The sequence below is a fragment of the Cryptomeria japonica genome, chromosome 10, assembly GCF_030272615.1.
Source record: "Cryptomeria japonica chromosome 10, Sugi_1.0, whole genome shotgun sequence".
Taxonomy (NCBI): Eukaryota; Viridiplantae; Streptophyta; class Pinopsida; order Cupressales; family Cupressaceae; genus Cryptomeria; species Cryptomeria japonica.
Window position 1 is genome coordinate 630,194,486 of NC_081414.1, and position 27,788 is coordinate 630,222,273.

General features: G+C 36.1%; 1 protein-coding gene across 2 annotated transcripts; it reads right to left on the reverse strand.

Annotated features, from left to right (window-relative positions):
* Positions 1-434: 434 nt before the first annotated feature.
* On the reverse strand, positions 435-23,902 carry LOC131036166 (F-box protein SKIP24). 2 transcript variants are annotated; one of them, XM_057967985.1, is made up of 5 exons: positions 23,795-23,902; positions 23,368-23,575; positions 1,415-1,588; positions 941-1,103; positions 435-811 (listed from the first exon to the last, which is right to left on the reverse strand). In XM_057967985.1, exons 2-5 carry the CDS (start codon positions 23,562-23,564, stop codon positions 638-640), a joined length of 708 nt encoding a protein of 235 aa, XP_057823968.1. In that variant the 5' UTR covers positions 23,565-23,575; positions 23,795-23,902; the 3' UTR covers positions 435-637. The 2 variants fall into 2 exon arrangements, with proteins under 2 accessions (XP_057823968.1, XP_057823967.1); XM_057967984.2 differs by lacking the exon at positions 23,795-23,902 and having other exon boundaries at positions 23,368-23,774.
* Positions 23,903-27,788: the final 3,886 nt, after the last annotated feature.

Below are 27,788 nucleotides of genomic sequence, written 5' to 3' on the forward strand. Positions count from 1 at the left end.
ATACAGATTATGCACGTTGTATTCTGAAATGAGATTAGAAACAAAAGAATATCCTCTCCATCCCCATAATCAACACCCTAGAGTATCCATGTTCATGAATTTGTAAATATTTTTGGAGAAACTGAATAAAAAAATTTACATCAGTTTTTTACACATGTAAAAAATTCTACACAGTTTTCTCCAAAAATGTTTAGAAATTCAAGTCAGTTTATGCAGAGTATGCACATTGCATTCTGACTGAGACTAGCAACAAAAGAAAATCCTCAACTTCCCCATAATCAACCCCCTTGAATATCCCAAAAATCACTGCATCTTATCAAAATACTGATTTCTGAAACACAAAGTGCTTTGCTGCTTGATATTCAATTTTCATGAAAATGTAGTCTCAAATGTTCAGCTTCCCTAAGCTAGAATATACCAAGTGAATTTAAGCATAACCAGCAAATATAAAAGCATAATATTATACAGAAAAAGCAATTGCAGGTTTTCACAACCTATAAAATTTGAGGTGCATAAAACAAATGCATATGATGAAGAACTTTACCATGCAGGGCAACTAAGAAAACCATTAATTCATCTATAATATATACTGAACACTTGTGAGATTCATGTCTCCATTTGAATAAGATAAGTAATGTCAGTTTCCCAAAGAGCGAAAATCAGATTTGATAGCATTCTCTATCCTTTTATCCGTAATTTTTGCCTTCTTTGGCGATCCCTGAAAGCGTGATATACAAGATTCTGGCAATGGTTTGTATTGCAAGGACTCCAGCTTGCTTTTAACTCTTTCCATCAAACTATTCTTTTCACACTGCTCACATTTAATCATCAAACAAGTGTTTAACTTTACACAAGTTATTAGCAACTGAAAAACACATGCAATAGATTTAAATATATCCTCTCAAAAACTAACTAAATAACAGAAGATGAAAAATCTTACAATGCTTCTGCTAAATCTTTCAATGCGTTCTTTACACACAGCTATCTCCATCTTCAGTGAGTGGATACGAGAATCTGTACGAACTGGTGTTTGTTCAACAACATCCTGCTGCCTCGTATGAATAATTTCTGGCTGCCAAATCTTTAATGCCACAGATGATTGCCTGCATTAAGAATACCAATTCAATGAATTTAACTTGGCACACATTCTACGAATATGAATTTATGTTACTTGGGCATAGGAGTAACATTTCCAGTTAAGCTCAAACAATTAATGTACTATGAATAGTCTAGAATTGCAATTTTATGAATTTCCTTAACAAGCAGCAAAAAAGAATAAAGCGAAAAGGCATTTGTCTAGGCTGCAGAGAAGAACAACAATATATAATTACAAATTTAAAGATGCATAGATTCTTCTTATTTAAGTAGATGATTGACACCTACAAAACAAAAATAATAAAAACTAAAAACCTACCTTGCCCTTTCAATATTTTTCAACTCTGACAAAGTAGAGTTCAGTCTTCTCCTTTCTCCATTCAGTAGGGTTCCTAGATCCTTACATTCTCTTTCAAGCACGAGTGCCTGACTTTGAACTCGTAAAACCGACCTTTTATGAGCAGCAATTTTAGTTGATTTTACTCTTTCAAACCTGTGGCATGGTCTCAATAATGTAAACATGCTTTGTCTAAATGAAAACCACAAAAGAATGACTTACAAACAAACTTGCATCCAACAGTCTTTCCAACACTAACATTCACCCTCACATCTATAGCAAGGAAGTTTTAAATAAAGCCTAATTTACAAGGAAATGGAAACAGAAACAGAAGCAGGAATAGAAATGGATAACATCAATTTCCAAGGAAAGGTGGTAATAGATTGGTGCAGACATGTTCATACAAAAGATATTATATATTATATCTTAATCTTGATCAGAGTTATCATACAAAAGAGGAACAGAAATATATAACATCAATTTTCAAGAAAACCTGGAAATGAATTGGTGCAGACATGTTCATATAAAAGTATATAAAACATGTTCAAGATCCAGAGGTGTGAAAACACACGCATAATTTAAAGGAAAATGTGAGAACAAATATAGACAAACCCAGAACCAATAAAAGGAAAAAGAAAAAGAAAGAAAAAAGGAGAAGAGGGAGAAAACATAGAAAAAAGGAAATGTTGATAGATAGATATAGAGAGAAAGAGAGAAAGATATCATGCGATAGAATGAGAAAAGGTGAGAACAAATTATGGAAACAAAGAAAGATCCAAGGTTGAGGGTATTAGTCCAGGGATCTAGAGCCTATGGGTGTAAGTTCTAAGTCTAGCATATAAGGTCCTAGCTCTTGGGTTTAGGTTGCATGAGCTAGGGTAGAGTTCAAGATTTAGGTTTTAAGGGTCCAATATCCACGATCCAATGTCCACAGTCTAGCATCTTGTGCCTTGGATCCTGAGGTTCAAGGTATTGGGTAAAAGTTTCTTGGTCCAATGGTCCAAAGTTCAAGTTCTAGGATCTAGGTTCCAAGTTCTGGGTTCTAATATCGAGGGTATGGCATCTATGTTAGTGTAACAGTCTAAAAGCAAGGTCTAGGCTCTAGTATCTAAGATTGAACATCCATGGTTCACAAGGTCTAGGCTCTAGTGTCTAAGATTGAAGTTCCATGGTTCAATGGTCTAGGTTCTAGAGTCCTAGGGGTCTAGTGTCTAGAACAAGAGAAAGAAAGAAGTAAAAACGAAAGAGATATAGATATATAGTGATAAAGAGAAAGACTGGAAATAAATAAAGGAAAGAAAGACACTGAGACAAAAAGAGAGGAAGAGAACCAAAATATAAAAGAGGGAAAGAAGGAAATATAAAAGGAAAAAAATGAGAATGGACTATAGTGAAAGAAAATAGATACAATGAACAAAAGAAAGAGAGATGGACAATGTGAAGAAGAGTGGAAGAAAGAGATGAAAGAAAAAGGAGACAAACAGAAACAACAAAAGAAAGAAAGAAAAGGCATAGAGAAAAATTTAGATAGTGAGGGAGAAGAAATAAAGAAAGAAAGTAAAAAAAGAGAGGAGAAAAGAGAATGGAAAAAAATTAATACAAAGAGGGAAAGGTAAAGTAGGAAAGAAATAAATACTAAAAAAAGGCCAGGACATACAGGAGAAACAATGAAAAGATTAAAGGTGAAACAAATGTTGAAAGACAGAAAGATAAAATATTTTAAAATAAAAAACTGATAAGGGAAGACAAATACAAAGAAAGAATATGAGAAAGAGAAAGAATGAAAGAAAAATAGATAGACATATAATTTAATAGATGGCAATAGAGAGAAGGATTGAAAAGAAAGAAAGAAAGACACTCTAACAGAAAGAGAAAAAAAGGAACAAAATAAAAATAGAAAGAACTATAGAGATGAAAAAAGTGAAAGAAAGAAATGAAGAAATAAATTTAATAGGAAAGAGAGAAAAGATGGATGGATGAAAGAGAAAGAAAAAAAATGCAAGATAAAAACAAAGAATAGAGAGAAATAAAAATAGAAAAAATCATCAAATGAGAGATAAAACTAGAAAGGCAAATAGAAATAATCAACGACAATGAGAGAAATAAAAATAGAAAAAATCATCAAATGAGGGATAAAACTAGAAAGGCAAATAGAAATAATCAACGAGAATGAGAGAGAAAAACAAAGAAAAAGTGAGAAAGAAAAAAATAGTAATTTAGGGAGAGAGAGAGAAAGAGAGAGGGAGAGAGAAATCTAAATAAAAATAGAAAAAATCATCAAATGAGAGATAAAACTAGAAAGGCAAATAGAAATAATCAACGAGAATGAGAGAAATAAAAATAGAAAAACTCATCAAATAAGGGATAAAACTAGAAAGGCAAATAGAAATAATCAACGAGAATGAGAGAGAAAAACAAAGAAAAAGTGATAAAAATAGAAAAACTCATCAAATAAGGGATAAAACTAGAAAGGCAAATAGAAATAATCAACGAGAATGAGAGAGAAAAACGAAGAAAAAGTGATAGAAAGAAAAAAGAAAAAGTAATTTAGGGAGAGAGAGAGAAAGAGAGAGGGAGAGAGAAATCTAAATCTAGAAAGGGAGAAAAGAAATATGAAACATAAATACATAGAGAATGAAAAAAGAAATAAAAAAAATATAGAAATAAAGAAAGAGAAATGACTAGAAAGAAAGAAATAATAGAAAATCAACCATATGGCAAAAAAATATAGAAAGGAAAGGCAAAAAAGAGACATATATATATAGAAATAGAGAGATAAACAGAAAAATTCAAAACTGCAGAGAGAAAGAGTGAAAGCCAGTTAAATAGAGAAAAATGGAGAGCGAAATAGAGAGAAAAAGAGTGGAATAAATATTGAAATAATGTAGACTATAAAGCAAGAAAAAAATAAAGAGAGAGAATCGCAAGAAAGAATGAATAAGAGAAAGAAAGGGCCAAATAAAGATAGAAAAAGGAGATAATGATAAGGGATAAAGGACGGAGATAAAATAGAAAGAATGAAATAAAGATAAAGATACAAAGAAATAATGAAAGAAAATAAAGAGAGAAAGAGAGAGGGAGTGAGAAGAAAATAATGATAGAATAAATAAATGATATAAATAGACAAAAAGAAAGAGAGAAAGAATGAAAGGATGAATATAAAAAAATGAGAAATAAATAAATAATGTATAAATCCACAAAAGATACATAAAAACAGAGAAATAAAACGAATAAAGAGAACGCAATAGAAACACGAGAAATAATGAAAAAAAGAAATAGAGAGATAATTAGAGAAAAAGTAAAGGGAAAGAGATGGAGATACAAGAAAATATAGACACGAAGAAAAACAGACAGACAAAACAAGAGAATAAAGTAATAAAAAAAACACATACAAAAAGGAAAGATGAGAAATAGAAGAAGGGAATGAAAGGAGGACAGATAAATTTTTAAAAGGAAGTAATAAATGAACAAATTCATGAAAAACATAGAGAAAGAAATATATATAATCAGAGAAAAACAGAAATAAATTGAAAGTGAAAGATGGAGAAGAAGATTGTGTGAGAGAGAAGTAGAATGGGGAGGGCCAGAGAGAGAGAGAGATGGCAACTGTAATAACTATTGTTTGTAACTAGGTAAATATGGGTTCAGATTGCCTTGAGGCAACATCCGAACCCACTTAGGACTGGGTCCTATCCTAAAGGGGTAACGTGCCCCCAAGATTGAGCCCAGCCCTATACTTCCACGCCACCCTAAATACTCCACGCCACAATAAATAAATTGGCGCCAAAAGAAGGGAGGCCGACTTGCATATTAATAAAGGCTAAGGACTCATATAAATAAAGTCATCTTGCAAATACAATTTATTCATTCATGCATTCAGCGAATTAGCTCTGCAAGTAAAAGGTGCAAATTTACACAAGGATTGTGTGAACTTGTCTAGGATTGTGCGAACTTGTCCAAGAGGGCATAGGCCCTTTTTTGGTGCAGACTTGAAGAGCTCATAAGTGCAGATCTGTCATACAAAAGGGATCAGATCTGAAAAGGAAGCTAAGTATTGTATTTGTGATATTAAGAGAGAATATATAATCTGACCTATGGGTCTTTAATGCTGGGTTTTTTCCTCCTTGGAGGTTTTCCCAAGGTATTTGTGTTTGTCTCTTGTTTACTTCTTTCATTTCTGAGTTTACTGAATTATGATTTACTAAAATGTTACAAATCTGATTAACAAACTAGGGCATAATTAAAAGACATAAATCTGATTACTGATCTAGGGCACAAAATTACAATAACCACCCTGGAAATTTTGACTTTTTGCCAATGGAACTATACAAGAAGCATGCAATATAAATGCAAACAAGATACTTTGCAGTTTGCTGTCAAATAAAATTGATATTATTTTCAACATTTGTACATCTGCTGTGACAAGTTTCCTATAGGATGAACATTAAAACTGGCATTCCAATTTAAGAAATGAATAGACATATGAAGACCAACATAAAGTACCTTGAAATAGATGAAGAGTCAAAGAACTAGAGGTCTGATACAGAGCGGGAAAACCGTGCAAGTCTGCTGATCACCCTTTGCACTCCAAGGTAGCTATGAAAACAATAACTTCCACTATTCACCAAGTCATAAACCACCTCCCATCCTTAATGTTAGGATAAGAATGAACCTAGCTTAATCAAAACACCAACAAAAGTTTGGAGCAAGTAGGTGTAAGTCTTATTTGTCTAATATTACTATTGCAGGTCATCTGTTGTAGGTCTGCAGGTCATAACAGCAAGGTCTCATGTAATTACTGTTAACTTTAGTGATCAGATTGCAGAGAACAATGTGAATGCAAGAATACATAAGAGACAAGACACAACACATACCCTGGGAAAACCTCCCTCTTGAACGAAAAACCCAGCAACAAATCAGATCTAGATCCTTTTATTAATTGTAGAATACAATGGCAATAAAGATCAGATTACTTATCTGATATAACTGTCAACCTAGGGCAGAATTAGAGTTACAGTCGTAACCCAGCTAGGGCACAATGTAACAGCAGAAGATAGCAGACTTATCTCTTTCTTATATAAGAATATCATCAGCATACAGCTTCCAACTCTTCGTAGTTCTTCACTGAAGATTGCAGACCTAATGGTGTTTGTAGACCTTCAAGAGGAACTCGCTATCCTCTTCAATGTATTCACTGTCCAAGATCGCATGTATGGCAAATGCTGATGGCAGAAGTAATTCGCTGATTCCTTGATCAGAATTCGCATTGACCTTTTATTGCAGAGCACAGGGTCTTCACATTGATTGTCTAATATTCGGATTGCTTGATTGCATTTACGACTAGTGATATGCTTGTGCATATATACAAGAGGTGAGCCCTATATTGGGTCGGCCCAATCCATCCTTGGGGCCAACACTATAATATTAGTTCTACACGCCACCATAAGCATGGGACCTAAACAATATAGTTTCCACGTTACAAGAGCCCATGCTACATAGAGATGTGCTAAAATAAGATATAGGACCACACGTTTGGAGAAGGGATGCGTCCTTTTAATAATACAATCATTTGGGCCCACCCATCATAAATGATCAATACATAAGACTATACGCCGCAAAATGTGTGTTCTGGAGATAGGTCCACACGTTGGACCTAGAGATGCGCCCATTTACATGTTAGGTCCAGCCCTTAATGGTTTTACACATTACATATAAATACAATAGATAGTGCCCTGCCCTATAAGGATTCGGATGATGCCTTAAGGCAATCCGAATCCTATTTATTTTCCTATCCTAGTTACACAAAAAACCAACACTCCCTCTTAACTAGGGAGGAAAGTAAATACATAACCAAATTCACATGGACAAACCCATGGCAAGAACATTTACAAGGTTTAGGGCCCAGCCCTAAGAGTACAAACAATATACACATTGTGATCTGATCACACAATTACATTACAATATGAATCTTTCCATGACGTTCTCCTTGCAATGCCTGCAAAGGAAGAAGCCAACTCTTCATAACTTCACACTTTCCTGGGGACCTGCATATAACACCATTATCTTTCATCATGCACATCCACAGAGGATGAAAGAGACCTTTCCATATGCACACTTGCAGGATAATCACTCAGACATATATACAACATAAATCATGCACAATCGCAGAGGATACATAAGCTTCTTCACTGAGAAGAACAACCTGTCACCTTGCACACCGCAGAGGGTGAACTCACCTTGCACTCCGCAGAGGGTGAGAAATAACCGCCACCTTGCACTCCGCAGAGGGTGGAAAGAACTGCCACCTTGCACTCCGCAGAGGGTGAGAAATAACCGCCACCTTGCACTCCGCAGAGGGTGAGAAATAACCGCCACCTTGCACTCCGCAGAGGGTGGAAAGAACTGCCACCTTGCACTCCGCAGAGGGTGGAAAGAACCGCCACCTTGCACTCCGCAGAGGGTGAGAAAGAACCGCCACCTTGCACTCCGCAGAGGGTGGGCGAGCACTACCACCTTGCACTCCGCAGAGGGTGGATGATACGCCCAATGTATCGAGGTTAGTATCATGATAAATAAACATTTTGCCATAGACAAGGAATATACATTAGATATATATTATCAATTCCTCTATTAAACCATAATGATTAGAACCCAAGAATGAAATGATATATTAAAAGATATCAAGACTCCCTCTAAAACCCTATCTAAATAAGGAATTCACGGACCTGATGATTCATTCTTACTTACGAAGTGGACCCATAGCATCTTAAAAGAGAGAGATGAAAGGTAGACTTTCATAATTAGTTCGATGACAAGATCTGATTGAGGTAGGGCTTCTCAGGTCATGCAGGAATGCTTTCTTCAGAGAGACATAACCTGAAAACATTATCTTCAAGAGTAGACATTAGGTTACCTTAGAGACATGATATAGTAAAACAAAACACCAACCCTTACAAACCCTCAACACACAGATTCAGACATATAGATAGAAGACATTTACCTATACTCCGATCCTAATAGTTAATACACATCCATATATATACACTATCACTATTCAGCCATGAATACATTGAATATATAAGTGATAGCAGGTATATGATAGCAGAAATATATAAGGATGACAGCAAGTATCAAAATAAGGTAGCTTCAATTCACCTACAACTTCACTTACCTATCTCCCTTGAAATAAATTGAGATTCGTCACCTTTGAAGGTTCTAAGATGCTAAGAGGATGAGGAATCCATTGATGCAGATGAAGGACCATGACTGTGCAAGTAATCATCTGAAAACCCTAGCCATCACACAGAAGTCCAGGCTGTAAATCTGATCATTGCACATGCAAACCTAGGCTCTGATACCATGTTAACTTTAGTGATCAGATTGCAGAGAACAATGTGAATGCAAGAATACAAAAGAGACAAGACACAACACATACCCTGGGAAAACCTCCCTCTTGAAGGAAAAACCCAGCAACAAATTAGATCTAGATCCTTTTATTAATTGTAGAAACAATGGCAATAAAGATCAGATTACTTATCTGATATAACTGTCAACCTAGGGTAGAATTAGAGTTACAGTCGTAACCCAGCTAGGGCACAATGTAACAGCAAAAGATAGCAGACTTATCTCTTTCTTATATAAGAATATCATCAGCATACAGCTTCCAGCTCTTCGTAGTTCTTCACTGAAGATTGCAGACCTAATGGTGTTTGTAGACCTTCAAGAGGAACTCGCTATCCTCTTCAATGTATTCACTGTCCAAGATCGCATGTATGGCAAATGCTGATGGCAGAAGTAATTCGCTAATTCCTTGATCAGAATTCGCATTGACCTTTTATTGCAGAGCATAGGGTCTTCACATTGATAGTCTAATATTCGGATTGCTTGATTGCATTTACAACTAGTGATATGCTTGTGCATATATACAAGAGGTGAGACCTATCTTGGGTCGGCCCAATCCATCCTTGGGGCCAACACTATAATATTAGTTCCACACGCCACCATAAGCATGGGACCTAAACAATATAGTTTCCACGTTACAAGAGCCCATGCTACATAGAGATGTGCTAAAATAAGATATAGGACCACACGTTTGGAGAAGGGATGTGTCCTTTTAATAATACAATCATTTGGGCCCAGACCATCCTAATGATCAATACATAAGACTATACGCCACAAAATGTGTGTGTTGGAGATAGGTCCACACGTTGGACCTAGAGATGCGCCCCTTTACATGTTAGGTCCAGCCCTTAATGGTTTTACACATTACATATAAATACAATAGATAGGGCCCTGCCCTATAAGGATTCGGATGATGCCTTAAGGCAATCCGAATCCTATTTATTTTCCTATCCTAGTTACACAAAAAACCATATTAACTAAAGTTAACATGGTGTAAAGTCTTATTTGTCTAATATTACTATTGCAGGTCATCTGTTGTAGGTCTGCAGGTCATAACAGCAAGGTCTCATGTAATTACACTTCCTTTCATGCCCAGCACCCAGCTGTTAACGAACTTTGCATGAAGAGGACTGATTTCTAGTTTCAGCCCTGTACAGTCAGAGACAAATGGCACAAACACATGGCAATCAGCTTGCAGCAAGGTCGGTAAAGCTCTAAACTAGCATGGAACTCAATCCCAAACACCCATGACGGATTAACACTAAAATATTTGACTTGGATACTCTTCAAACACCTTTCAAGAGATACAAGCAGGTCTGCAGTGAGTTCTTTGTCATACCCAGCAATAGTGAAGCACTAGTATAGAGGCAATTCACAGTAAAAAATACCAAACTCTCCTTACATGCCTTTGCCCAACCCCAAAGCAGTGGCAAATGATACCCAAAGGTTAGGTGCCATTCAAGGACTGAAATAGGCTTACCAAAGCTACGCATTCTAACCAAAAAGACTCACACCTGGCAAAAGGTATAACCTACAAATGGTACAGCCATCTGCTAAAATTCATATCAGCAACAAACAACAACTAAACCATCCCAAATCAAGTCATCAAACCATGGAGATAATAACCCAAATTTTCTTGATGGATTCGGCCTCATATTAAACCCCTACAAGCATGAAAAAATGTGTGGCCCTGCTAGGGCATCTTCAAGAAAGCACCAGTTGTACAGCCCAACAATGAATACTCGTAAGTTTGTAACACCCTTCAAATCACAACAAAACTCTGCAAACATCTCAACACACTAATCAAACCAAAACTTCAACATATATCAGCAAACCTCAAAGTCTCTACAAAAAACAACAGACTCTGATTGAAGCTTCAATGTGATTTCTAAAGTGAAACCACCATAAACTAGCTAAGGCTTTCACCACCGAAACCAGCAAACTTGTTGATTGGAGAGAATTTGATTTTGTTTCTGCATTTTGGAAAGAACTTGCATGTAGCCCATGGACTCACACACACATACACGTAATGGGAACTCTTGCAGTGAATAGTGGAATGGGAATACATAGATTTTATTTAATCTTGGGAAGGAATTACACGGTTACGTTTCTTTGCCCCATGTTGTGCCCAATTTACACACAAACACAAGCTCTTTTGCTCCCATTCACATGCTCCATACATAGTGGCCATTTCCATCATACTTCAACTTGCAATCCATTATTCACTTTGAAGTCTAGCCCTATGGCCTAACCTCTTTTGCACCCTCTACAAGAACCTGTAACCGAAAACTACAACCTACCCATTCATGGTTTGGTTCCTTGGTAGATAGCAACCTCGACAGTTCCTCATCAACCTCTCAACTTATCTACATTAATACTTGACCAATATCTTGTTGACTATTCAACTCATCCCTAAATATCTAGCAATAGCCACCTTCATTATTTTGCTACCAAGCAACCCTATTGGCCAAAAAAACACCTATTGCGACTTCTCCTTCAACCTTTATAGCTAAATCTTGAATTTCAGAATACCATGTCTCTTCATCTATTGCTTTGTTGTTACCCCAATCACCTTGGAAATTTGTCATTCTTATCTTCTTTGTTTCTCACAACTGTCACACACGTCTACCTTGGTTTAGCAATCTACCTTACTACCTCTAGATTGGTAATTCTTTCTAACTATATTTGGGTCTGCATTCTCTTAGACTACCTCAAGTTCAAAGCTTCTACAAAGTTGCCTCAAGTTCATTGCTTCCTTCTACTCTTCTTGCACTTGTAATCGATCTTCACCATCAATAGCTTCTTGCTCATTGGCTTGGTTTATTATTTCGTAAAAAATGCCACCTTCCTCTATGTGCACTTCTCCAACTATGTGCTCTTCTCCGCCCATGCACTCTTTGCTTGCCATGCACCTTTCTCACATGCATGTTGTCACATCCAGTTCTCATTTACTAATCTTCAATGTTTTAAATAAATTAGTTAAATACGTGTGTTATCAATGTTTAGATATGATGCATTAAATGTGATGACATTATAATCTATATGTTATTCTAACATTTATTATTTTGTTGTTTTTGTAAAATATTCATGCTTTGAGCCAATATCAAGTTGTTCATAATGTTTTGCACATGTTAGTCATTTTTTGAATAATTGATGAATAATATGATGAAATTGGTTATTTCACATCTTATGTAGCTGACATTTTAAATTGCTATTACCAATTTGTGATTATAATCATTTAATGTTGTCTCAAACTAATTACTGTTTGTTGTCATGAGGTGGCTACAGGTTTGAGTTTCCCCCTCACTTGTCGTGGGATAGCATCATGTGGGAGGAGGCAGATTGTGACTATGAACCAGTTGTACCATATAACTTCCCAAAATCCACACACACTTGCACAGACGTGGAAATTGATTGTATGTCAAGCATACACTCATAGGCAAGTAGGGGTCTACTTGATTAATGTCCCCTTATGGGATATACCTGAAATTTGCCCAAAAACAATAATAAAATAATACAATTTATTCACAAGAGTATTCTTTCATTAAATTAAACAATAGTAGTTGAATCTAGGAAAATGATTGACTAACATTAAGCCAATCATAATGTAGTTTCCTACTGTAGACATGCACGATATAGCTTCTCAACCATATTAGAAACATGAGGGGAAAACAACATAGGATGCCAGGAGACTATCCTCCACAATTAAGCCCAAGAGCGTCGAACAAGCAACCAACTCAATCCAGCCCCTTGGCCCACAAGCAACCAACTCAATGGGGGCCCACAAGTAATCAAATCAACAGGTGTCCACTTAATGGGTAGGATCCGTACTCCTGCATCCCTAGTGTGTTTCCTTGCCCATTTCTAATAAGATTGCTCTATTAAATCTGATGAATGATTATTGCATAGTAGCAAAAATCATTTGGGGAAAAAATTGGCAAACCAAAAGTATAAGATTTTTTGGAAAAAGGGGGAAAAATTGGGAAAAAATCAGATTTAAAAAACATAAAGAATTGTAGAAAAAGAGAGAAACTATTTTTTTTTAAAAACTTAAGGGCATTTCTACAGCATAGAGATATAAATAGAATAAAATAGAGTTTAATCCATGAATTGTAGAAAATATTTTTTTGTTATTTATATTCATATTGCTGATTACGTAGGCAAATATACAGTTAACTTTTTAAGAGGGCAGTCACCAAATACACCAAATAGTTGTCTAAGTCTGAGATCAAATATTAGCTAAGTCTATGAAGTAACTAAGATCAAAAATTAACAGACAAATAGTAAAATTGGAAGCCATTTTGAAGTGATCCAAGCATTTCATTGTGATTGAGGCAAGGAGTTTTGTAGGGTTAATTCAATATTTTAGAAAGCTTATCAGATCATATTCCACAATTGCAATGCTTTATATCATAGCAACAAAAATCATTTGGGGAAAAAGTCGGCAAACCAAAAGTAAAAGATTTTTTGAAAGAAAAGGGTAAAAAATTGGATTTTAAAAAATTGTAAAAAATTGTAGAAAATAGGATTTTGTTGTTTATATTCATATTGCTGATTACATAGGCAATACTCATTTAACTTTTTAAAAGGGCAGTCACCAAATACACCAAATAGTTGTCTAAGTCTGAGATCAAAGATTAGCTACGTCTATGAAGTTGCTGAGATCAAAATTTATCAGACAGAGATCCAGCTATTGTTAGGAATTTAGTAAAAGTGGAAGCCATTTTGAAGTGATCCAAGACTTTCATTGTGATTGAGGCAGGGGGTTTTCTAGGGGTAGTTCAATATTTGAGAAAGCTTATCAAATCATATTCCATAGTTGCAAAGCTTTATATCCCCTGATGGCAATTGGTAAGTCTTTTATATGAGGTAATATTCAAAGATTAGCAAGCCATTGGTTTTGGCAATACAATACATAGCTTGCAACTACTATTTTAGGTAGAGACATTTTAATGATTGTGTTTTGGAGGCTCTTTTATTACAACTATGTAAGCTTGTTTGTTGTCATTCAGATTTATTTCGTGGAGAACTTTGGATATATTTCTCACATAATGAGTTGTACGTCTTTTTTTGAGGAAAAATTAACTATATCAATTATAAATTAAAAATCATATAACATCTATATATATTATAAGTCTTCGGACTTTTAGTGTTGTGGTAGAAACACTCCATTGGTGAGGCAGCCACCAAGGTTCAAACCCCTACTGGGCCATTGAGCTCGCGGGCTTTTTGCCTTTGTTGAGTCGTTGAGCTTGTGGGTTTGAACAAGTGTAATGTGGGGAATGATGAACCCCCCAAAAATGGACAAAATTGTAAACTTTTTCAACGTTGATTCAACATTGACTCTAATTCCGTCTTGGATCTATTAGAATATTTAATTATATTTTAGTCACCTATATTTAGTTCCTTGTTTAATGGTCATTTAGCTTTTTAGTTAATTAGCTTTTAAGCTTTATTTAGCGTTTAGCTTTTTGGTAGTTCACTTTAAAGGACTTGTTCTTAATTTAGAACGTCGTCTTGTAATCTCTATATATACGCTTGTATATTGTTGAATACATTATCCGATTATTGAATCATTCATTCAATTTATTTTTCATGGTATCAAAGCGGGTCGATGGGATTCTTTAAAGTTTGGTGAATTTTTTAATAAAAATTCATGGCCTTCTTTCTGGAATATTTTCCAGATTTTTTTATTGTTTTTTTATAAAAAAAGGATTTTGCTTTTTTGAAGGCTTTTCGAGGGTTTCTAGTTCGTGGGCGAATTTCTTTGTGATGGGCAGCAGTTCATGTTTTTTTTTAAGGTTCTGAAGATTTTCAGGCCTGCAACTTGGAGGTTATTTTTTGCAGATTGAAAATTTTCCTGGGGTTTCTGCAATTTTCGACTAAGGTTTTGACCCTTCAGTTCAAGTCGAAATTTTATTTTGGTTGCAGATTCTTGGTGGGTTTTTTGAGACCTCAATTGGGTCATCGTCAAATTTTTTTTGGTGCATCGTTTTCCATGCCTTGATTTTTGAGCCGTCGGATTTGCATTTTGTTTTTAGATTCTTGGTGGGTTTTTCGAGAGCTTTCTTAGGTTGGTCTCGTATTTTTCTGGGTGCCTCGTTTTCTATGCCTCAAATTTCATGCCAGAATTCCACTCCAGGGTTTCAGATTTTTAGCGCAGCTACTTCTATTCTGATTTTTTAATCAAATTCTTCTGTCTCATGCTTTCACTAGGTTGACCTTGTTCAACCTCCATTTTTGCGATGGCATCTTTGACCAACATCATGTTGGAACACAGTCAAAAGTTCAACAGCTGCCACAACACCTGGAAACAGTGCATGTTCACGATATCTGAATATCGTTACCTTTATCAAATCAATTTAGGCCAGACCTTGTCTTACAAGTCCCATGGTTTTCACAATTTTTTCCTGAAAAATTGTCTACCGGTTTACTAATTTTTTCCACAAAAAATCATGGGAGGGTTTTCGCATTTTTTTCCTCAAAAATTATTCGCAAGGTTTAGAATTTTTTCCTTAAAAAATATTATCTGTCATCTGCAAAGCTTGCGTGGGTTTTCTGATTTTTCGCCATAAAAAAATCATGGGAGGGTTTTGCTTGATTTTTCCTCAAAAATCAAGGAGTGTTGTTTTACCACGTGATGTCTGGTATTTTACCACCTGATGTTGTCTGGTGTTTTCTTGCATGATGTTTGATGTTTTACCGTGTGACGTTTGGTGTCTTACCACGTGGTGTTTTGGGTCTTGCCATGCAATGTTTCAGGGTTTTGCTCAATTTTTTCCACAAAAATTATTTCAAGGGTTTTTACCATTTTTTTCCACAAAAATGATGATTTGTATCTTCAGTTTTGGAGGGTTTACAGATTTTTCCTCAAAATTATGGTTTCAGGTTTCAGTTTGGTTACCCAACGTCAAGTTGGATGGATTTTGGTATTCTTGGTCATTAACACTTTTCAGATCCAGGAAGGGTCTCCACCATAGCAGAGTGTTCTTTTCGTTTGTGATCAAAAGACCTGCAGTGTCTTCTGTAGGGTAGTTAGTAGATAGAATGACCATTAAGGGAGAGTATTAGAATATTTAATTATATTTTAGTCACCTATATTTAGTTCCTTGTTTAATGGTCATTTAGCTTTTTAGTTAAATAGCTTTTAAGCTTTATTTAGCATTTAGCTTTTTCTTTTTAGTTAATTAGCTTTTAAGCTTTATTTAGCATTTAGCTTTTTGACAGTTCACTTTAAACGACTTGTTCTTAATTTAGAACGCCGTCTTGTAATCTCTATATATACGCTTGTATATTGTTGAATACATTATCCGATTATTGAATCATTCATTCAATTTATTTTTCAGGATCAAACCCTATTTCTAAGCAATTCATTAGTTCATGAGTTTTTCTAGGGATTTGCAAGTTTTTACAATGATTTTTTCATTTTTTTTGACATTTATTGGGGTTTTTAACATGATTTAAATGCAAAAAATCATTGAAAATTGGGTCAACGATTTTTTCGGGGAATAAATCGGCTAGCTCCAGGATTCAGGGTTAATTGGGTATAATCGCGATTTTTTGCAGACTATTTCTTCTATGATTATTAGTTCTAACTCCTTGGTGGATTGTCAAGTTAATCAAATGAATAAATCAATAATTCATATAAGAGATTAAATAAAAGACTTAATTATATTCCATACCAGTTATCCTGCTAAATATAAATGGCTGCTTTATTTCTGAATGCAATTTATATCTAAAACTCTCTGATCTGATCGATTCCTTTCTCCAAGTGAAGATCTGGCTTATATATCCCTAAAGGGAGGCGTATGGTGACAACTTTTGCTAAGAATGTCCCACTCTATAGAGAGGCGCCCCTTCAATTTAATTATTGTCTCTTCCTAACTTGTGGCTGCTGGGAAACAATGCTTGTTTTAAGATAAACATCCCTTAACAAATTGCCAATCTCATGCTCTTTTACTTATTTCCTCTTTTATTATATTTTTCCTCTTGCTCCTGGGCAGATAACAATGGGCTTTATGGCCAGGTTATGACAACTCCAGAATCGTGAGCTTGTGAATGAAGTTTTTGTTGCCTTCGAATAGTTGCATGTAATGACCCCAATTTTAACAGAAGGTCAACCACCATATTTTAAACACATAAATTATTAAATAATTGTTGGGAGCCGACTATGGCAATGATAATCATTAAAAATGTGCATTGTTGTATGGCCAACCTGCCCTAATGTGTTTGGGGGCAGTTAATTCCCTAAGGCCGACCTTAGGAAGAATTGATATTAATATGGGTTGGTTTTGGAAGCTAAGAGAGGAAGGATTTTATTTGCAAGGCATTAAACGAATGTTGTTGTTGCTGGAGCGAAAATCTCAGTAACTCTCATAGGTGGGACGATTACCCTACCTATTCACTTTCTACAGCTTATTACTACTATTTCCTTCAATTGTGGGTGCTGCATCTTACAAGAGCTACAGAGATAAGGAGGGGCTGCAAAGTGCTATGACATCAGCAGTGGTGTGTTCAAGCAAGAAAGCAAACATTTCCAGAATCATGTATTCCTAGAGTTTATCAAATCCGATCAGCATAGAAGAAATCATTGTGTGGATGTGCCACTTCCAAGGCACCCTATCCATAATTGGTCCACCCTTCCGAGTGCAGATATCAAACTGGAGAAAGTAGATACGAATTGTATCAGATGTGTATAATCAATGGCCTGTAAGTAGATATGATCCTGCTCAGATCTGAATTTATGTCAGACTTGTCAGTCTATGATTTGAAGTATATTTGAGGAATTTATGTCGGTCTATGATTTAAAGAGTATTTGAGGATCTGAGCACAGTTAATGATGTCAATCTGCCCTTAATCAATTATGTTCTTGAGGTTCATAAAGAACAGGGGTTTATACTGTGATGATTGGAAATACCGTTGAAGACAGTTATTATTCTAAATCTGTAAAAAAATTGTTCTGGTATACTTTAAGAGGCTGTGAGCAACTTGAAGAGAAATCTGGAATTTTCTGTTATTTGTGAGCATAAAAATCTGAAAATTTTAAGTGGGATATTTCAGTGGTATCAGAGCTGGAATCCTGCCAGCCTGTGAATCACCAGATTGAAGAGGAAAATGGTCATGGCATCCCTTAAGAGATATCTTGCAATGAGTCTTTATGGCAAGGGTGGAGAAGAGACTACAATGGTAACTTACTATAAATCTCAAGTTGCAGAAACTGCTAAAAGATATGAAAAAATATATGCATCAGTTGGAACGATTGAAGCCAGCTCTCTCCTTTCCAAACTATGAAGAACTAATAAGAAAGAATTCACAAAGGAAATGGCAAATAATGAGTGAGAAAGACCCTGTCATAATAGATCATGTGATTTCTTGTTATGAGATATACAATGACCTTATTGAAAATATTGAAGATATGCAACAAAAAATATATTTTCCTCTTTTTGAGAATTTGATGGGGATAACAGAAGACCACCATGATCCATTGCAAAGGACCATGCCTCAATGCATTACTCAAGAGGAGGAAGAACAGTCAGAAGCAGCAAAGGTGGAACCTGAAAGGATAAAGAATACAGAAGCACAAGAGGAGGTCAAGGATGAGGTAATGGTTGTAGAGCAAAAAGAGAGATCAGAACCTCAAGATGTCAAACAGGAGGACTCCTCAATGACAAGAAAGACTAATGCCCAGGCAACATCAACCCAAACTTTAGGTATGGAGATAATTGCATTTGGCAATGACGACTTGCAATATATGAGAACAGTTGGTCCATGCAATACTATGCAACAAATTAGATGTGATGTTGTGTTGATTGGTGTGTTTGGGTTTGAGTGCCACAAAGAAGAATTGTAGCATTATCTAGAAACTCCTATGATTATACTCTCTGATTATATGGAAGATCAAGAAAAATTCACACTTCCTTGTTCCAAGATTGATAAGAATGTTGATGGAGTTTGGGTGAACGATGTTTATATCAAAGTGACGCAGTGGGGTGGAAAAGCAGAGAGTCTGAGGTTGATATGGGATCCTGGCATTCAGTTTTGTCATGCAGGTGTGGATTGCTTGAGGACAAGCAATCTCCAATGTCATGTCCCAGCCAAAATGAGAAGTTGCAGCATTATTGATTAAATCGAATCGCAGCATTATTGATTAAATCGAATCGCAGCATTATTGATTAAATCAATCGCAGCCTTTAGACATTACTCCAGACAGCTGACTTAAAAATAACAGCAGTTTAAATAAGAGAGTTATTTAATATTAATCTAAGGGAAAGAATGATCATTAAATTAAATAAAGAAAATACTTCAAGACACCGATTTCCTAGAATAAACAATTATTAAAATATATTAAGGTTCAAGAGTTGTGACTCTTTCGAAACGGCAGAGATAATGAAGAGGCATGACTTCTCCCTCATATTGGAAGATATAAAAGCGAGAAGAATTCATTTGAAGTAGGACATCCATGAAGGATCAAAGATGGAATGATCACGAAAATAAGGAAGAAAAAAATTAAGGATCAGAACTGAGTAAGAACAGAAAATATTTATATTATAGAAGCAGATTAGATCAAAGTAAACCTACCAATACAATAGAATTAAAGGCATATTTTATATGTCCGTGCTATAGTAATATTGGCATCCAATAAAGAAAGTAAGTCTGATCTGGAATTAAGGCAGAAATAGCAGATAAAGAGATCAGCATAAAAAAAATAAGTAAATAAAGTAAAGGAAAGGAATTTAAAAGATTAATAGAATATATCTATTATTCCGGCTTTAAATTAGAATAATTAATTAACGCATATAATATAAAAGATGTATATTGTGATTTATGAATAAATAATGTAGGATGGTTATATTATGTGAATTTTATAACTGTAAAGTTGCAAACTAGTCGTAGTCTCCTTGAAATAGTCTATTTGGAATCCAAATGGAATGAATTGCAAATAGGAAGGTGTTTTCAACCTTTCAAGTCATGAGCAGTTAGAGAGTTGTCCTACCCTGCAGCAGTTACACCACCCCAAGTTGTAGGCTCGTGGGCCAGGAGGCAAATGAGCACTCCCAGGCTTGTTGAGGAAGGCAATCCTCATGCATCTTATCAAGCACGCCACCTTGAGATGCAGCATTCATGGGCTGGGAGGCAAATGAAAGCTCCTCGGCTTCATCAAGGAGGGTGTGATATCTCCAAGGTAGCTTGAGGGATGGAGTCGGCTTCTGACCCTGCCATACGCCATGGGCCAAAGGGCAAATGAGTTCCCTTGGGCTTGAGGTTTCCCCTCAAATACACTAACCCACAATGGATGGACTAAGCCCTACCCATGCTCTCGCAATACAAGGGAATCTCCCCTTGAGACTATGGTTTGCATACATTCCCCACAAATTCCTAATATGACTATCAAAGGAAATTGCTTAATAGTGAATTTGATTGTGTGTGTGTGTGTGTATTTATGTATGTATGTATGTATGTATGTACACACACACACACGCATATTAATATATATAATATTATAAAATCTTTTAATACTATTATTACTATAGCTTATTACTATTATTTCCTTCCATTTTGGTTGCTGCATCTTACAGGAGCTACACAGATAAGGAGGTGGCTGCAAAGTGCTGCAACATCAGCAGTGGTGGGTTCAAGCAAGAAAGCGCGCACGTGCACACACACATATACTATTATTTCCTTACATTCTGGGTGCATCTTACAGGAGCTACATGGCTGCAAAGTGCTGCAACATTGGCAGTGGTGGGTTCAAGCAAGAAAGCAGACATTTCCAGTCGCGTATTCCTGGAGTTTATCAGATCCGACTGACATAGAGAAAATAGTTGTGGTTGGATGCACCACTTCCATGGCGCCCCATCCATAATTGGTCCACCCTTCAGAATACGGCTATCAACTTGGAAAAAGTATATATAAAATGTATCAGATGTGTATAATCAATGGCCTGTAAGTAGATATGATCCCACTTGGATCTGAATTTATGTCAGTCTATGATTTGAAGTGTATTTGAGGATCTGAGCATAGTTAATGTCAATCTGCCTCCTTAATCAATTATGTTCTTGAGATCTATAAAGAACCAGGATTTATACTGTGATAATTGGAAATACTGTTGAATACAATTATTATTCTAAACCTGTAATTTTTTCTGTTCTGGTATGCTTTAGAGGCTGTGAGCAACTTGAAGAGAAAATCTGGAATTATATGTTATTTTTCTGAGCATATAAATCTGATTTTAAGTAGGATATTTCATTGCATAAAGTCATTATGTGGTTCATTGTTGCTTTTAAAGTGATCTATTGTTATTAGTTTAGTATGCTTGATGTGCAAGCCTATGTTTAGTTTTCCTCGTCTTTGCTAATGAATCAGTGTTCTATGTGGATACACAATTAGTTGTTGGTTTGAAAAGGTTTTTGATGCAATTCTGGACTTAGAAGACTCCTCTTGTTACTTTGACCCAATCCTATTTAAAAGATTATATTGAAAGTTAAATTGTTTAATATAAATCATAAAAGGAAGATGATTAAATGAAATGTTAGCCCAAGAGTGTCATGATAGTGGAAAGGTAAGCTTTGAATAATTTTTGTTAACCTCAAATGGATCATTGAATGCATATAACTCCATATGAAATTTACTTGGGTTTCCTTTTGAAAAGGAACTATGAGGAGTTGTAAATAAGCATTTTGAGTTTTCATGGGGATTATGTCAGATGAGGCCGACCTAATGCTGGAATTTTGGAGTCTTTTGCTGATCATTAAGCATTTGCATGGAGTGGACGGTAGTTTATGGTGATATTTAGTTCCAGTGCGTTGTCTTCCATGAAACAAATGAGGGCATGAAAAGTGCCGAAAAAGTGGAGTTGTTTTTTGGGGGAAAGCATGACATTGTGCAGAGCGTTGTTAGAGAAGCCGAGAGGAGAAACCAATGGAAAAACAGAGAAATCAATAGAAGAACAGAATATTTTGAGTCATTATTCCACAGGAATGTGGCTGGACTTCTTTTGTTGGCATAAAAGTTTAAACCTACTTTGTTTTATTAGTCTATTGCTGCTATATTAAACCCAACAAATGCCATATGTTCATGTGCTTACATTCTTTTTATTAATTTAAATGCAAACTCCAAATACTATTACTTTTTTAGTAACCAACAAGTTGATGTTAATAAAGTGGAGTAAAAGTTTTTGGAAATTTTTACCAGAAAAGTATTTTATTAAAATAAAATAAAGTCACCTGAAACTTTGATTTATGACAGAACATATCCCATCTGTTTGTTTTAGAGCAAAGGGCTCCAAAGTTTAGTTGACTATACCTGTTGAGAATAAGTAACAGTTCCCCACTTGTAGACCACAAGATTGTACTCAATCTCTGAATTCCTGAGAGCAAACCTGACTATACCTGTTGAGAATAAGTAACAGTTCCCCACTTGTAGACCACAAGATAGTACTCAATCTCTGAATTCCTGAGAGCAAACCTCCATCATGGATACTTTGAAAGTTTACTAAAGAAGAAATAGAATAGATTCCAGTAGATTGAAAAAAATCCCAAAATTTTCCATCTGTTGTCAAGATTTATCAAGTTTCCATTGCCTGAACTCAGATTTGAATAAGTTTCAGGAAAATCTCAGCACTGTTTTCAAAGCGTTCCTATAACATGTATTAGGGATTTTAGAAGTTTCAAACATTTCCAATTCCTTCTATCTTGCTTGTCAATGTCAAAATTTCAGCGGTTTGACCTGCTTGCAAAATAAATGTACTGTGTGATCCCCATTTTGGGGGGAAAGAAGATCGCCAAAAACACATAGGATTAAAATATCAAAGGAGTTATGGTGTAAATGGAAAGGTGACAACTTGTAAAATTATGACCAATGTTCAAAACCCCGTCACTGAGATAAAGCACACAATGGATCTGATAAACATGTATTGAGGTTGTGATATGTCAGCTACAGGGTACATTGTAAGTGATCCATGATTACAAACCTTATCAATGCAATTCGAGTTTTGTTAACAAGTACTAAAATCTTGGTTCAAGTAGGGTTTACAAATCTTGGAAGTACTATTCAACCCAAATTTACAAATCTTCAAATTGTGCATCAGGTTTACCCCACACAGCGTTAGAGGTGGCTCATAAAATTCGCTCTAGATTTATCTTGCCCAAAAAAAACGTTGTATTCAAGTCCATACCATTAAAAGCAAAAAACCCTATAAGTGACATTGTCAACCCTAATTGCAATTCCAAATCGTCATGCAATTCTAAAAAATCAGTTATATGGCGTATGCAATTCAATTTCCTACCCAATTTCAATTATTCTTTTCCGACCCGAAGGAAACGCGTCATCTAGAAATTCTAAATAAGGGTTTATAAACAAGCACTTCACTGCAAAACCTCTTACCAATTTATTCATGCAGTTTAAAACCTAATAGCCTTTACAGGTAATCATTAGGCACCGAAGTGTTATTTCAAATAGTAACCCAACAGAGCAAAAAATATCTTATTTCAAATAGTAACCCAAAAGAGTAAAAAATATCTTGAATTTGCACTTACTTTTGTTTGTAAAGAGACTTCAAATCCTTAGTAAGAGATTCTGGAATAGAATCAGAAGGAAAGTCTTTCGTCCACAGCAATTCCCAGAGGAAGCTGTGATTGCTTAGTCTGCAAAGCCTTCGCGAAGAGATTGCAAGTGATGATAGGTCTCTATAATTTAAGATGTTGCGTTGTACGCCGATGTCCATTATCTGCATCCATATCTCATCTGGAATGGCGGACATTAGAACGTAATGAAATTCAGGACGGAATCGGCTAAAGCCGATAATGAAAGTTTTACATAGATGATTTCTTACTACTGAATATATTTCAACAGTCAATAAATGCTTCCAGTAGTATTTCTGGTTTACGAATCTAATTGGCTGACCGAAAAAATAAATTTGATTTCCAGCTTGCAACCTCTGGGATTTAGGTAAATATACTTTACCTCTAGCCGGTGAAGTTATAAACCGGGAACTCTATCATTCTTCCAAAACACGTAAATTAGGATAATTTTCGAAGTGAGGCCTACCTTGGAGATTAGATATTAGTAGGTTCCTCGTTAGTTTAGACTCCAAAACAGAAAACAAGTGGTATGACGGTTTCTTTATTAAAAAAATATTTATTTATGTGTAAAATTGTAGAATTATTATTAGTAATAAAATAATTTGAAATAGAGTGTTTCTTACGATTCGCTACTAGTGATTATGGAATTTGTTATTCATTTTTTCAAGAATTGTTATTGTTTCTAAAAAATACTACCCCCTCCTACTATTATATTGCCTCGGAGTCTGCTTTACCACCTATGGAGTAGTAGGATCATGTTGAGTGGCCAGTCTTCTCTGGTATTGTTGGACAACGAGGAGGGGGAGAAGAGTTATTATTAGTAATAAAATAATTTGAAATATATTATGACATTGTAGGTTTCTGTATAAAAAGAATTGGAGATGAATAAATAAATATTCAAAAATAATAAAATAAAATTGTTGTATTATATTTAATTTAATTTTTTTGTAAATTTGTCTAACAATACTAAAATACAGTAAAACCAAAATTCATAATTTTGATCATAATGATGTTTGTGCAACAAAGGTTTCAATAGATAAGTAATAACTTATCCAAACTCAATTAAAAGAAAACCTCTAAATGGGAAAGATAATCAAGTTGAGGAAGTGAGAGGGATAGAAAAAGGGAGAGATAGAGGTGGAAGAGTGAGAGAGAGAGAAGGTAAGGAGATAGAGATAGGAGATATAAAGAGGTAAGGAGATAGAGATAGAGAGAGTATATAATGGGTAGTGGTGTTAAGATCATTAATTTATGTGTATTTGAACATACTTATTTTCTATTGATTATGTCGAGAGGCATCTACAATGACATCAAAATTTTCATAAACAAAAATCCATTTTTGAAACAATTTGACATGCAAATGACAGATAAATGCATGAAATATGTCATATTTCAACTTTTGTGGAGGTGTTATTTTATTACTCCAAATAAAATAGAACCCTCGCCACTAGAAGAACATTTATTTTACAGGTGATTATCTTCTATTATAAGATATCTCTCGGCATATTTTACATATATTTTTTAAATATAGGTATACTAGTTTTGGAAGTTGTGAAAAGAATATTTGAACATTTGATCTTCTTTCAATTGGAAGATACATGTTCGCTTGAATATTTACAAATTGAAACTAAGTTTACAGCACTTTTAGTCAACATTACTCCGCAAACATTAAATATATAACATAGTAAAACTCATGAGGGCTTTCCCTAAAATCTTCCACTATCCCCATGAGGGCTTTGCTATGGCCACCATGTCCCTGCCTGCTTACGCCTCGGCAATTTCCTTATCGGCGGTCTCCCCCAGTTTAACTCTATCTGCCTCTCCTAGTGCTTCTCACTCCCTGTCCAAGGGAAAAGGTAAAACCCCTGCTAAACGCAAACACATTGTCTTTGATGACAATTCTTCCTCTGAGGATGTTGAGAACGACAATCCTTCCCCTGATTTTGAGGTGAAAAGGAGATCCTCCAGATTAGCTTCCAAAAGCCGCAAAAAGAAGACCCCGATGATCGAGAATCTGGACTCCGAGGAGGACCCCATTGGGGACAAGGAGGAAGAGGACCCTATTACCACTATGGGGGGCCTTGATAGGGATGTTGCGGATGTGAATATGACTAGGGACCCCATGGTTTCGACCACTGATGTTGCCGCTGACATGGGTAACTCTGAAATGCAAACCCAGGACCCCATTGATGTTAAGGATACGACTCCTATGAACACGGGCACTGAGGGTCTTATGGGCATGGAAATTTTCGATAGCAAAGCCCTAGACTCTGGTAACTTGGACCCGAAGTTAAAATGGTTGAACAAGTGATGCAATCAATCCCCCTGATGGGCCTGGTTAATGATAGTGATAACTCCCTTGCTGGTGATGTGCCCAAAGAGACCGAAGAGACTACAGATGACATGGCTGCTGAGAACCCCCAAGGTGTCCCTACTCTTCAACAAATGGAAAAGTTGAGCACGGATGTGTTGGACATCACGCAAAGAATTGAAAACCTCAACCCTATGCTTGATTTGAAGACTATCAAGGATGATGTCAACCAGCTCAAGAATAAGATGGAGGCTTGGGAAGCCCAAATGGTGGGCCTTAACAAATTCCATGTGCAGGTATTACACAGCTCCGCGCTCACCCTCTCTCTACTGAGAGAACGTTCTACGGACACTGAGGAGGACAAGCAAGAGGCTAGGGACCTCTACAAGTTCATATCCAAAGAACGGAATAGTGTCATGGATGCCACTGGGGTGCGCAAGGCACCCCTATAGTTTGTTTTTTGTTATCTGCTATTGTTTCTTATTTCTAAAGACTTGGTTCCTTTTTACTGATAGTTACTGTTAATTGTTGTTATAGTGTTGTTTCTACACTATGATTTTTAATAGTTTTGTTATGTAAAGGGTCAGTGCCCTTGTTCTAACTGCTTTATTAATAAAAAACATAGTAAATATAAATATATAGTTAAAGTATTAGAGAAAGCCAAAATGGTTCCATAAACATTAAAAACATAAAATAATAATAAATACAAATATGCAGTTTTATTTAATATAAATAATACTTTAAAATATATTTAATAATTTATATTATATTAATTTAAAATATCATACGGATTACTTTATAGGATGGCATCGTCCGTGCAGGGGGAATGTTGGTTGTCGAGTTAGGGCATCGATGCCCTAGCTCGTGGGGCGGAAGTGCTTGTAGGTACGTCAGGGGAGGGCAGTGGAGGACTATGCAGGGCAGGGAGCGGACAAGGGTGTGGGGGGTGGAGCAGTGGTCTACGGGAGGGGTGTTTGTTGTGCGCGGTTGGGGTTCAACTTTTTCTGCAAGCCGAGGGTTTCCAGTGGGGCAAGGGGCTATGGTTGGCTCTACCTCTCGGTGGTGTTTGGGAGGGGTGGGGTCTTGGGTGTCGTGCCTTCTAGTGTGCCCCTTTAGGGTGTGGGTTCCTTTTTTTTGAGATCCAATGTCAATTATTGGTGGTGAGGCATCGAAGGTACCTCCCGTCATGGATTTTCATGCTGCAGTGGGCTCAAAATCCCCATCCCATAGTATGAAGACTTTTAACAATAATATTTTTTTCTCAAAATCAAGGTCTGGTAGTGTTGGTAGCTCTCGCATTATGAAGATTAATGGTTGTTTGGAGAGATGCAGTGAGAGGTCGAGGCTGGTTATTCCTCCCGAGATGATAGTTGAAGATGTTGAATACTTTTCAAAACACTCGCTATATTGCAAGCTTTTGGGAATGAGGGTTTCTTTGCAGTTTTTGGAAAACTGGGCGCAGAGGACTTGGGCACCAGAAGGGGAAATGGAGATTATGTTGCTAGCAAACAACTACTTCATGGTTACTTTCAACTGCATGGAGGATCGCAATAGGGTTTTTGAAGGAGGCCCATATTTTTACAACTAGGTGGGATTGTTCATCAAACCTTGGCATGCGGGGTTTAACCCTTCAAAGGAGCTCCTGAATAGGGTTCCAGTGTGGGTTCGTTTACCACATTTTCCAGTGGAATGTTGTCGGGAGGATGTGCTACGAATGCTTGTCGCACTGCTTGGGAAGCCAGTGGGATCTTCAATGCAAACCCTGGGGAGAAAGGTAATGACCTTTGTGCGTATCTGTGTTGAAATTGATCTTAGTAAACCTTTGCCAGATGCTATAGATATGTGTGTGCGGGCTCTTATTCTTGGGTTCAACAGTTAGATTATGAGACTTTACCATTTCAGTGTCGTTTGGGTCACGAGTATGGTCATTTACAGCGCAAGTGCCCTAGATATAAACTAGTGGTGCGTCAATCTTAGTAGACGACCCATAGCCTAGATGGGGCTGATAAAGGAAAAGTTGCTATGTCGATTGAGGTAGTGGGTGTTGATGGTTTTGTCTCGGTTA